This window comes from Oncorhynchus clarkii, chromosome 29 (assembly GCF_045791955.1).
Source record: "Oncorhynchus clarkii lewisi isolate Uvic-CL-2024 chromosome 29, UVic_Ocla_1.0, whole genome shotgun sequence".
Lineage (NCBI taxonomy): Eukaryota > Metazoa > Chordata > Actinopteri > Salmoniformes > Salmonidae > Oncorhynchus > Oncorhynchus clarkii.
Genome location: NC_092175.1, coordinates 10,605,787 through 10,619,744, shown reverse-complemented (window position 1 = coordinate 10,619,744; position 13,958 = coordinate 10,605,787). Strand labels below are relative to the sequence as shown.

The 13,958-nt window shown below is 44.9% G+C and overlaps 1 protein-coding gene across 1 annotated transcript in view; it reads right to left on the bottom strand.

The window, feature by feature from the left end:
* Positions 1–13,958, bottom strand: part of LOC139388485 (laminin, gamma 3) — a 241,296-nt gene that overhangs the window by 192,585 nt on the left and 34,753 nt on the right. Inside the window, exon 2 of the mRNA XM_071135177.1 lies at positions 9,480–9,784. Coding sequence (XP_070991278.1) covers positions 9,480–9,784 — 305 coding nt within the window. The remainder of the gene's footprint in view (positions 1–9,479; positions 9,785–13,958) is intronic.

The window sequence follows — 13,958 nt, the reverse complement described above, 5'->3', positions numbered from 1 at the left end:
TATAGGGGGCGCTCTTTTAATTTTGGGATGAAAAACGTTTGTTTTAAACAAGATATTTTGTCACGAAAAGATGCTCGACTATGCATATAATTGACAGCTTTGACGTTTCCAAAACTGCAAAGATATTGTCTGTGAGTGGCACAGTACTGATGTTACAGAAAAAACCCAGATAAAAATACAATCAGGAAGTGCTGCATTTTTTGAAACCGCCTCATGGCAATGACTCCTTATATGGCTGTGGAGGAGCTAGGAGTCAGCTTACGTTTCCACGTTTTCCCCAGGGTGTCTGCAGCATTGTGACGTATTTGTAGGCATATCATTGGAAGATTGACCATAAGAGACTACATTTACCAGGTGGTCGCTTGGTGTCCTCCGTCGCAATTATTGCGTAATCTCCAGCTGCAGTATTTTTCCGTTTGCCTCTGATGACAAACCGACTGCCAGGAATGATTTTTCATCGAATAGAATTGTGAAAAACACCTTGAGGATTGACTCTAAACAACGTTTGCCATGTTTCTGTCGATATTATGGAGTTAATTTGGTAAAAAGTTTGGCGTTGTAGTGACTGCTTTTTCAGATTTTTTTCTTAGCCAAACGTGATGAACAAAACGGAACGATTTCTCCTACACAAATAACCTTTTTGGAAAAAATGAACATTTGCTATCTAACTGAGAGTCTCGTCATTGAAAACATCCGAAGTTCTTCAAAGGTAAATGATTTTATTTGAATGCTTTTCTTGTTTTTGTGAAAATGTTGCCTGCTGAATGCTAGGCTTAATGCTATGCTAGGCTATCAATACTCTTACACAAATGCTTGTGTAGCTTTGGTTAAAGCATATTTTGAAAATCTGAGATGACAGTGTTGTTAACAAAAGGCTAAGCTTGTGTTTCAATATATTTATTTCATTTCATTTGCGATTTTCATGAATAGGAAACGTTGCGTTATGGTAATGAGCTTGAGGCTATGATTACGCTCCCGGATACGGGATTGCTCGACGCTAGAGGTTAACAAAGTGTCCAAAGAAAGGCCAGAAGTATACAGAATGGTGTTGTCTGCGTAGAGGTGGATCAGAGAATTACCAGCAGCAAGAGCGACATCATTGATGTATACAGAGAAGAGCGTTGGCCCGAGAACTGAACCCTGTGACAGCCCCATAGAGACGACCAGAGGTCCAGACAACAGGCCCTCCAATTTGACACACTGAACTCTGTCAGAGAAGTAGTAGGTGAACCAGGCGAGGCAGTCATTTGAGAAACCAATGCTGTTGAGTCTGCCGATAAGAATGTGGTGTTTGACAGAGTCGAAAGCCTTGGCCAGGTCGATGAAGACGGCTGCACAGTACTGTGTTTTATTGATGGCAGTTATGATATCGTTTAGGACCTTGAGCGTGGCTGAGGTGGACACATGACCAGCTCGGAAACCAGATTGCATAAGGGAGAAGGTACGGTGTGATTCGAAATGGTCGGTGATCTGTTTGTTAACTTGGCTTTCGAAGAACTTAGAAAAGCAGGGTAGGATAGTTATAGGTCTGTAACAGTTTTGGGTCTAAAGTGTCTCCCCCTTTGAAGAGAGGGGATGACCGCGGCAGCTTTCCAATCTTTGGGGATCTCAGACGTTATGAAAGAGAGGTTGAACAAGCTAGTAATAGGGGTTGCAATCAATTTCGGTGCATCATTTTAGGAAGAGAGGGTCCAGATTGTCTAGCCCTGCTGATTTGGTCCAGATTTTGCAGCTCTTTCAGAACATCAGCGATCTGGATTTGGGTGAAGGAGAAATGGGGGAGGCTTGGGCAAGTTGCAGTGAGGGGTGCAGGGCTGTTGACCGGGGTAGGGGTAGCCAGGTGGAAAGCAAGGCCAGCCGTAGAAAAATGCTTGTTGAAATTCTCAATTATCGCGGATTTATCAGTGGTGGCAGTGTTCCTAGCTTCATGGCAGTGGGCAGCTGGGAGGAGGTGCTTTATTCTCCATGGACTTTACAGTGTCCCAGAACTTTTTGGAGTTAGTGCTACAGGATGCAAATTTATTTTAGAAAAAGCTAGCCTTTGCTTTCCCAACTGCCTGTGTATATTGGTTCCTAACTTCCCTGAACAGTTGCATATCGCGTGGGCTATTCGATGCTAATGCAGTACGCCACAGGATATTTTTGAGCTGGTCAAGGGCAGTCAGGTCTGGAGTGAACCAAGGGCTATATCTGTTCCTGGTTCTACATTTTTTGAATGGACCATGCTTATTTAACCTGTTGCGACGACCAAACCCGGATCCGGGATTCTATTTATAGACCTAAGCTCATTACCATAACGCAACGTTAACTATTCATGAAAATCGCAAATTAAATGAAATAAATATGCTATCTCTCAAGCTTAGCCTTTTGTTAACAACACTGTCATCTCAGATTTTCAAAATATGCTTTTCAACCATAGGAAAACAATCATTTGTGTAACAGTAGCTAGCTAGCGTAGCATTTAGCGTTAGCATTAGCGTTAGCATTTAGCAGGCAACTATCACAAAAACAAGTAAAGCCTTCAAATAAAATAACTTACCTTTGAAGAACTTCTGATGTTTTCAATGAGGAGACTCAGTTAGATAGCAGATGCTCAGTTTTTCCAAAAAGATTCTTTGTGTATTAGAAATAGCTCCGTTTTGTACATCACATTTAGCTAAAAAAAAAAAAAAAAAAAAAAAAAAAAAAACGAAAATTCAGCCCTCAAAACGCGAACTTTTTTCCAAATTAACTCCATAATATCGACTGAAACATGGCAAACGTGGTTTAGAATCAATCCTCAAGGTGTTTTTCCACATATCTCTTCGATGATATATCCTTTGTGGAAGCCTGGTTTCTCCTTGCTCTCAAATGGAAAAATAATTGCACCTGGCTTTACGCTCCAATTTCGACGCAGGGACACCAGGCGGACACTTGGAAAATGTAGTCTCTTATGGTCAATCTTCCAATGATATGCCTACAAATACGTCACAATGCTGCAAACGCCTTGGGGAAACGACCGAAAGTGTAGGCTCATTCCTTGCGCAATCACAGCCATATAAGGAGACAATGGAAAACAGAGCTTCAGAGATTCTGCTCATTTCCTGGTTGACGTATCATCTTGGTTTCGCCTGTAGAATGAGTTCTGGGGCACTTACAGACAATATCTTTGCAGATTCTGAAACTTCAGAGTGTTTTCTTTCCAAAACGGTCAATAATATGCATAGTCGAGCATCTTTTCGTGACAAAATATTGCGCTTAAAACGGGAACGTTTTTTATCCAAAAATGAAATAGCGCCCCCAGAGATCCAAGAGGTTAAGATTGTGATAAAACACTTTAAGTATAACCAGGCATCCTCTACTGACGGAATGAGGTAAATATCCTTCCAGGATACCCGGGCCAGGTCGATTAGAAAGGCCTGCTCGTTCGCTGAAGTGTTTTAGGGAGCGTTTGACAGTTATGAAGGGTGGTCGCTTGACCGCAGACCCATTTCGGACTGAGGCAATGAGGCAGTGATCGCTGAGATCCTGGTTGAAGACATCAGACGTGTATTTAGAGGGCAGGTTGGTTAGGATGATATCTATGAGAGTGCCCATGTTTACGGATTTGGGGTTGTGCCTGGTGGGTTCATTGATAATTTGTGTGAGATTGAGAGCATCAAGCGTAGATTGTAGGATGGCCGGGGTGTTAAGCATGTCCCAGTTTAGGTCACCTAACAGCCCGATCTCTGAAGATAGATGGGGGGCAATCAATTCGCATATGGTGTCCAGGGCACAGCTGGGGGCAGAAGGTGGTGTATAGCAAGCGGCAACAGTAAGAGACTTGTTTCTGGAGAGGTGGATTTTTAAAAGTAGAAGCTCAAATTGTTTGGGCACAGACCTGGATAGTAAGACAGAACACTGCAGGCTATCCCTTAAAACTTCTTGTGACTCCCAAACCCGCATGCGGGAGCGTAATCGTCGCCTGAAACTAATTAGCATAACGCAACGGACATAAATATCCCTAGAAAAATTACTATTCATGAAAATCAAATGAAATATATTGAGGCACAGCTTAGCCTTTTGTTAATCACCCTGTCATCTCAGATTTCCAAAGTATGCTTTACAGCCAAAGCTAGACAAGTATTTGTGTAAGTTTATCGATAGCCTAGCATAGCATTATGCCTTGCTAGCAGCAGGCAACCTTGTCACAAATCAGAAAAGCAATCAAATTAAATCGTTTACCTTTGATGAACTTCGGATATTTTCACTCACGAGACTCCCAGGTAGATAGCCAAAGTTCATTTTTTCCCAAAATATTATTTTTGTAGGTGAAACAGCTCCCTTTGTTCTTCACGGTTGGCTGAGAAATCGCCCGGAAATTGCAGTCACGAAAACGGCGAAAAATATTCCAAATTAGCTCCATAATATGGACAGAAACATGGCAAACGTTGTTTTACAATCAATCCTCACAGTGTTTTTCTAATATCTATTCGATAATATATCCGTCGGGACAATTCGTTTTTCAGTAGGACCGATTGGAGTAATGGCTACCTCTGTATTTTACACAAGAATCTCTCTCGGAGCCGCAATGTGACCACTTGCACAATGTGGTCGCCTACGGCTATTCTTCAACAGAAATGCGTAAAACTACGTCACAATGCTGTAGACACCTTGGGGAATACGTTGATGGCACACTCACAGCTCAATAGGGACTCATTGGAATGCAGCGCTTTCAAAGCCTGGGGCACTCCCGGATTGGATTTTTCTGAGGCTTTCGCCTGCAACATCAGTTCTGTTATATTCACAGACAATATCGTTACAGTTTTTGAAACGTTAGAGTGTTTTCTATCCAAAGCTGTCAATTATATGCATATTCTAGCATCTTGTCCTGACAAAATATCCTGTTTAAAACGGGAACGTTTCTTTTCCAAAAATGAAAATACTGCCCTTAGAGTCGCAACAGGTTAAGTAGATTGCAACTTTGCCCCCTTGGGCAGTTCTATCTTGTCGGAAAATGTTATAGTTAGGGATGGAAATGTCAGGGTTTTTGGTGATCTTCCTAAGCCAGGTTTCAGACACAGCTAGGATATCCGGGTTGGCAGATTGTGCTAGGGCAGTGAATAAAACAAACTTAGGTAGGAGGCTTCTAATGTTAACATACATGAAACCAAGGCTTCTACGGTTACAGAAGTCAACAAATGAGAGAATCTGGGGAATGGGAGTGGAGCTAGGCATTGCAGGGCCTTCATTAACCTCCACATTACCAGAGGAACAGAGGAGGAGTAGGATAAGGGTACGGCTAAAGGCTAAAATAACTGGTCGTCTAGTAAATTCAGAACAGAGTAAAAGGAGCAGATTTCTGGGCACGGTAGAATTGATTCAAGGCATAATGTACAAACAAAGGTATGGTAGGATGTGAATACAGTGGGGGTGAATCTGTGCATAGAGTGACGATGAAAGAGATTTTGTCTCTAGAAATATCATTTAAACCAGGTGATGTCACCGCATGTGTGGGAAGTGGAACTAAGTGTTAACTAAGGCACATTGAGCAGGGCTAGAGGCTCTACAGTGAAATAAGGCAATAAATACTAACCAAAACAGCAATGGACAAAGCATATTGACGTTAGTGAGAGGTATGCGTAGCCGAGTGATCATAGGAGTCCAGTGAGTGGCTTCAGGCAGCTAGCGGGCCGGGGCTAGCAAACTAAAAGAAGGGCCTTTGAGGAGTGTTGCAACGGAAGAAAGTCTGTTGTGGCGCCCTCATGCTGTTACGTCGGCAGATGTATCAGCAGGGCTCCGTGTGGTAAACCAGGCCAATTGGCGAAATAGGTATAGTGGCCTACTATGAAGTAACCATTTCAATAGAATGTCGTTGTGACAACTGTTGATAGACATAGCTGGTAAGCTATCTTCTCCGATATCAGAGCACAGGCTATATTTTCAGATATGATACATTTCTCATTTTGACAGAAGTTAGCTAGTGACATGTCTTAACAAAAGGCTCCATTTAAGGCTCCAGTAACCATTTCAATAGCTTGTCACTGCAACAACTGTTGATAGACGCAGTTGGTAAATTCACTCCGATTTTCAGAGCACTCTCGTCTGAGTGTGCCAGACTGCAGAATAACTGACAAATTTACAAACGGTCAACACCCGTTGAATATGGCCCGTTGAATATGGCCGGTGTCAGTTGATGTTGGCAAAAAAGTGTAAATTGTTGCCAGCAGCACAGTTGCAGTCACAAACACTCTGGATAACATAAAAACACCCTAACCAGCTCTGCTAGGGTGAGAAAAATGGTAATTGAGCCGTTCTCTCATTTGTGTCTGGAAGTATCTAGCAAGCTAGCCAATGTTAGCTTGGGTGCTTGACTGTTGTTGTTAGAACAGAATCAACCCCCTCAGATAAACCCTGAGATGGGTGGGGCTAAAGCTTAGAGGGTGTGAACAATGCTGAATGGGTGTAGACCAAAAGAGCTGTCCAGTAGGTACCAAAACAAAGTCAATGTTCTCAAAAGTGAGGTTACAAGTTGATAAACTTTCAAAGCAAAGTACTTTCCCATTGTTCCTCAAATTCAGTATATGATAAACCATTTTGTAGATCAAATGTTGCTACATAACACCAAAATAAGGCCTTGGGTCACATAGGCTTCCTGGGCCATATACAGTGTTGCTCACTGAGTTCCCTGAATTCCTATTGGACTTTGTTGTCATGGCAGATAATATTCAAATTTTTGGTGACTTTAATATTCATATGGAAAAGTGCACAGGCCCACTCCAAAAGGCTTTCGGAGCCATAATCGATTCAGCGGGTTTTGTCCAACACGTCACTGGACCTACTCACTGCCACAGTCATACCCTGGACCTAGTTTATCCCATGGAATAAATGTTGTGGATCTTAATGTTTTTCATCATAATCCTGGACTAATCGGACCACCATTTTATTACTTTTGCAATCGCAACAAATAATCTGCTCAGACCCCAACCAAGGATCATCAAAAGTGGTGCTATAAATTCTCGGACAACCCAAAGATTCCTAGATGCCCTTCCAGACTCTCTCCGCCTACCCAAGGACGTCAGAGTACAAAAATCAGTTAACCACTTAACTGAGGAACTCAATTTAACCTTGCGCAATACCCTAGATGCAGTCGCACCCCTAAAAACAAAAAACATTTGTCATAAGAAACTAGCTCCCTGGTATACAGAAAATACCCGAGCTCAGAAGCAAGCTTCCAGAAAATTGAAACGGAAATTGTGCTACACCAAACTGGAAGACTTCCGATGAGCTTGGAAAGACAGTGCCGTGCAGTATCGAAGAGACCTCACTGCTGCTTGATCATCCTATTTTTCCAACTTAATTGAAGAAAATAAGAAGAATCCACATTTTCTTTTTGATACTGTCGCAAAACTGACTAAAAAGCAGCATTCCCCAAGAGAGGATGGCTTTCACTTCAACAGTGATAAATTCATGAACTTCTTTGAGGAAAAGATCATGATCAATAGAAAGCAAATTACGGACTCCTCTTTAAATCTGCCTATTCCTTTGAATACGTTATTCCTCAGTTGTCCTGAGTCTGCACAACTCTGCCAGGACCTAGGATCAAGGGAGACACTCCGTTTTTTTAGTACTATATCTCTTGACACATTGATGAAAATAATAATGGCCTCTAAACCATCAAGCTGCATACTGGACCCTATTCCAACTAAACTACTGAAAGAGCTGCTTCCCGTGCTTGGCCCTCCTATGTTGAACATAATAAATGGCTCTCTGTCCACCGGATGTGTACCAAACCCACTAAAAGTGTGACTAATAATGCCTCTCTTGAAAATGCCAAACTTTGACCAAGAAAATATAAAAAACTAATCAGCCTATATCGAATCTCCCATTCCTTTCAAACATTTTAGAAAAGGTGCCGTGCAGCAACTCACTGCTTTCCTGAAGACAATGTATACGAAACACTTCAGTCTGGTTTAGACCCCATCATAGCAATGAGACTGCACTTGTGAAGGTGGTAAATTACCATTTAATGGTGTCAGACCGAGGCTCTGCATCTGTCCTCGTGCTCCTAGACCTTAGTGCTCCTTTTGATACCATCGATCACCACGTTCTTTTGGAGAGATTGGAAACCCAAATTGGTCTACATGGACAAGTTCTGGCCTGGTTTAGAACTTATCTGTCGGAAAGATCTCAGTTTGTCTTTGTTGTCCTCTGACAAATCAACTGCACAGTACATTTCAGTGTTCCTCAAGGTTCCGTTTTAGGACCACTATTGTTTTCACTGTATATTTTACCTCTTGGTGATGTCATTCGGAAACATAATGTTATTTTTCACTGCTATGCGGATGACACTCAGCTGTATATTTCAACGAAACATGGTGAAGCCCCAAAATTGCCCTCCCCGGAAGCCTGTGTTTCAGACATAAGGAAGTGGATTGCTGCAAATGTTCTACTTTTAAACTCGGACAAAACAAAGATGCTTGTTCTAGGTTCCAAGAAACAAAGAGATCTTCTGTTGAATCTGATAATTAATCTTGATGGTTGTACAGTCATATAAAATAAACTGTGAAGGACCTCGGAGTTCCTCTGGACCCTGATCTCTCTTTTGACGAACATATCAAGACTGTTTCAAGGACAGCTTTTTTCCATCTACGTAACACTGCACATGCTTTTGTCACTTCTAGGTTAGACTACTGCAATGCTCTAGTTTCCGGCTACCCGATTAAAGCACTAAACAAACTTCAGTTAGTGATATACACGGCTGCTAGAATCTAGACTAGAACCACAAAATTGTATCATATTATTCCAGTGCTAGCCTCTCTACACTGGCTTCCTGTTAAGACAAGGGCTGAACTCAAGGTTATACTTATAACCTACAAAACATTATATGGGCTCGCTCCTACCCATCTTTCCGATTTGGTCCTGACGTACATACCTACGTATACACTACGGTCACAAGATGCAGGCCTCCTTACTGTTCCTAGAATTTCTAAGCAAAGAGCTGGAGGCAGGACTTTCTCCTATAGAGCTCATTTTTTATGCAATGGTCTGCCTACCCATGTGAGAGACGCAGACTCGGTCTCAACCTTTAAGGTCCTGGAGTGGCCTAGCCAGTCTCCAGACCTTAATTCCATAGAAAATCTGTGGAGGGAGCTGAAGGTTTGAATTGCCAAACGTCAGCCTCGAAACCCTGCAAAGAGGAGTGGGACAAAATCCCTCCTGAGATGTGTGCAAACCTGGTGGCTAACTACAAGAAACGTCTGACCTCAGTGATTGCCAACAAGGGTTTTTCCACCAAGTACTAAGTCATGTTTTGCAGAGGGGTCAAATACTTATTTCACTCATTAAAATGCAAATCTATTTATATAATTTTTGACATGCATTTTTTTGGATCTCTCACTGTTCAAATAAACTTAAACTTAAAATCATAGACTGATAATTTCTTTGTCAGTGGGCAAACATACAAAATCAGCAGGGGATCAAATACTTTCCCCCCTCACTGTACGCACACACATCCTCACCTGCAGCACGGCGCTCTGGTCAAAGTTATATGCGCTGGGTCGTCCCTCCAAAGTAGAGAAGGCCACGTTTCCCCCAGTCAAAGGGGAGATGTCACTGAACTCGTCTGTGCACAATGCCATCCTCTCGTCGTCACCCGGGCGGATATATCCCTTGGCATTCTTCCCGTAGGTCTTGCTACAGGAGGCACTGTAGTACTGGTAGGGCACCCATGGTCCATCCTGATTTGTCCGCTTGTAGATGGCAAAGCTCTCCGGTCGGCTGGTGTAGAACTTGAGCCGCACGTAGGTGATCTCAAAGGCCTTACCTGTGGAGATACAGAAGTTAGTATACTACAGTGTGAAGGGATGCAGGAATTAGTATGTACACTACAGTATGCAAATACAAATGCATTTCAGCAGCAAACTTTCTGTCCCCCTCCATTTCTCCCCACAGAAACAGACTTGGTCTAATTGTTTGCGACACACATTGCTTGCTAATCATGTAGTTCAATAAAATATTACATTTTATAACTTCATAACATGTAAAAGGACAAATGCATGAGTCTGTTTATCACTATGATTTATGTGGAAATGAAAGTTTCTTATTCTACTCTCCACCGCTGTAAACATTGCACTTGCCTTTCAGTTCAAGATTTTAGGCACAGGTTATGCACTTCTCGTTATTTGGTTTCTCCCATTTTGGGAGTGTTTTTGATGTTTATTTTGAAATGTTCATGTTTATTCTAATGAAGTATTTTTTTCAGTAACGTGTGAAGTATTGGCCATTAGAATTTAATGTGTGCAATGGCAGGCCAATTGCCTCCAAGCTCATCATTAAGCTTGAGGCCCTGGGTCTCAACAACGCCCTGTGCAATTGGGTTCTTGACTTCCTGACGGGCCACCCCCAGATGGGGAAGGTAGGAAACAACATCTCTACTTCGTTGATCCTCAACACTGGGGCCTCACAAGGGTGCGTGCTCAGCCCCCTCCTGTGCTCAGCCCCCTCCTCAAGATCCAACTCAATCGTCAAGTTTGCAGACGACACAACAGTAGTAGGCTTGATTACCAACAACGACGAGACAGCCTAAAGGGAGGAGGTGAGGGCCCTTGGAATGTGGTGTTAGAAAAAGAACCTCTCACTCAACGTCTACAAAACAAAGGAGATTATCGTAGACCTCAGGAAACAGCAGAGGGAGCACCCCCCTATCCACATCGACGGGACAGTAGTGGAGAAAGAGGAAAGGTAAGTTCCTCGGCATACACATCACAGACAAACTGAAATGGTCCACCCACACAGACTGTGTGGTGAAGGCACACCAGTGCCTATTCAACCTCAGGAGGCTGAAGAAATGTGGCTTGTCACCTAAAACCTTCAAACTTTTACAGACACACAATTGAGACACACATCCTGTCGGGCTGTATCACCGCCTGGTATGACAACTGCACCTCCCACAACTGCAAGGCTGGTGCAAGGTGAACAACGCAGCCCCAGGGGGCAAACTACATGCCCTCCAGGACACCTACATCACCCAATGTCACAGGAGGGCCAAAAAGATCATCAAGGACAACAACCACCCGAGCCACTGCCTGTTCACCCCGCTACCATCCAGAAGGTGAGGTTAGTACAGGTGCATCAAAGCAGGGACCGAGAGACTGAAAAACAGCTTCTATCTCAAGGCCATCAGACTGTTAAACAGACATCCCTAACACAGAGAGGCTGCTGCCTAAATAGAGACTTGAAATTACTGGCCATGTTAATAAATTGATCACTAGTCACTTTAATAATGGCACTCTAATAATGTTTACATATCTTGCATTACTCATCCCATATGAATATATTGTATTTTATACCATCTATTGCATCTTGCCTATGCCGCTCTGTCATCGCTCATCCATATATTTATATGTATATATTCTTATTCCAACCCTTTACTCCATATTTGGGTGTATTAGGTAGTTGTGGAATTGTTAGATTACATGTTAGATATTGCTGCACTGTCAGAACTAAACTCAGCAAAAAAAGAAATGTCCCTTTTTCAGGACCATGTCTTTCAAAGATAATTCGTAAAAGTCCAAATAACTTCACAGATCTTCATTGTAAAGGGTTTAAACCCTCGTCCTCGTATTGTGCCTACACCCCGTGTCACCCTGTCACGTCTTGGCTAAACGCCCGATGGACACAAGTGTGACAGTATGCGTGTGAACAGCCTTTGCAGATGTATTTCCTACACCTGCAGCACACCGTGTGTGTCTTGGAGTCCTTCTTTGGTGGGCAGAGCTGACACCGCTTCCCCTTACTTGCCGCGGTGGCTGGGGCAGCGAGCGGGTCGGAGGCAGGGCACCTCAGGTTGTTGATCACGAGCCGCCGTAGCACTCTGTAGGATGGGCTCCTCAGGTTGTTGATCACGAGCCGCCGTAGAACTCTGACGCCGCTTCCGTGCGGGGGAGATGCTGCCTTCTTGCGGGGGAGATGCTGCCTTTACCAGCTGCTCCATGAACACCCTCTTGTTCCGCTTCCCAGGCATCCAGTCAGGCTTGATCTCTCGCCATATGACAAAGGCGTTGTAGGACACGTCAAGGATGTTGTGGAAGATGACCAGGGGCCAGTGGGCAGTCATCCGTCTGCACCTCGAGTACTTGTGAAAGACCTTGAGCGGCATGGTAGCACGGAACACGGTCCTGTTGCTCTCCGCGTCCCACAGGCTGGCCGCAGCCTCGTCTCAGGACCTGTAGACGCCCACTAGGATCAGCAGCCCTACGTAGGCGCGCAGGTCCGTGGCGTCCATGGCTCGCCAGCCGTCACCATATTTTTTCGCCCCCTGCAGATTTGTCATGTCCACAATTATCCTTTCTATTGCCGGTGTGAAGAACAGGTGGAAGGTGGGCACGCGACACGACAAAGGCTGTGGGGCTCGGCATCAAGGCCGGCTCAGCGTGGCAGATCACACGGGCCCTGTTGCTGCGGCGATAGGCCACGGGGGACCATTTGATTTTGCAGTTTTTTGACAGCAACGTCTCCCTTTCAGCTTGGGCGGAGGCCATCTCTTCCTCCGGGTTTTCCTCCGGGTCTTCCTCCGAAGAGAGCAACTGCGATACGTCGTCGGCCTCCTCCTCGCGCTTGTATTCCTCCCCGTCTTCGTCTTCCGAAACCTCTTCCTCCTCCTCGGAATCAGAGTAGTCTTCTTGATCGACGCTGGAGAAGATCTGTTCTAGGACCTGCGCCGCGATGAAATGCGGTGGCTTGTGTCCACTGATTGGGTCCACTGAGCAGCAGGGAAGAGCACATGGCACGGGGGAGCTGACGACTTTGTTCGTTGCTGACAATATTAGTATTGTCTCTACGGCCAGCTTACAAGGGAGACTAGGTGAATCAACGAGGCATGCGTTCGCCCCTGTTGCGCCACTGGTAGTGTGTAGCCGTGTGCCGTGTGCAGTTCACCCCTGATGCACTGCTGGCTGGCTGCCCTCTTGCACACCGCGGGACATGTCCGGGCGTGTGTAGCCGTGCCTGCTGTTCACCCCTGTCAGAGCACCGCTGGGCTTGTGTAGCCATGTGCACTACATGGACCGCTGAACTCAGGGGCCTTGCTCTACCTGCACACAGGACGGGAGGCCTTTAAACAGCCTCTTTCACTGCCTCGCTCTCACCGCAGGGGAGTGCCACACACACACAGTAGACACAATAACATACACCTTACTAGTGGCTGGCTGGCTGGGTCACTCTGACCTGAGCACAGAGGGGACTCCTCGAAAAACAGGGCCTGGGTCACTCTGACCCCAGGACGGAGGGGGAGCCCCGCCTCACACAGTAGACACAAAAACATACACCTCGCTAGTGGCTGGCTGGGTCACTCTGACACCGAGCACAGAGGGGGAGCCCTCGAACACAACCTCGCCACTCACAGTAGACACAATAACATACACCTTGCTGGTGCTGGCTGGCTGTCTGCGTCACTCTGACCCCGAGCACAGAGGGGAGCACTCCAAATGCAGGGCCTGGGTCACTCTGACCCGAGGACGACGGGTAGGATTTATTAAACACTGTTTCCCATGCTTGTTCAATGAACCATGAACAATTAATGAACGGTCGTTAAGACACTACAGCTTACAGACGGTAGGCAATTAAGGTCACAGTTATGAAAACTTAGGACACTAAAGAGGCCTTTCTACGTACTCTGAAAAACACTAAAAGAAAGACGTCCAGGGTCCCTGCTCATCTGTGTGAACGTCCTTAGGCATGCTGCAAGGAGGCATGAGGACTGCAGATGTGGCCAGGGCAATAAATTGCAATGTCCATACTGTGAGACACCTAAGACATTGCTACAGGGAGACAGGACAGACAGCTGATCGTCCTCGCAGTGGCAGACCATGTGTAACACCTGCACAGGATCGGTACATCCGAATATCACACCTGCAGGACAGGTACAGGATGGCAATAACAACTGCCCAAGTTACACCAGGAATGCACAATCTCTGTCAACTCTCACACAGTCCACTATA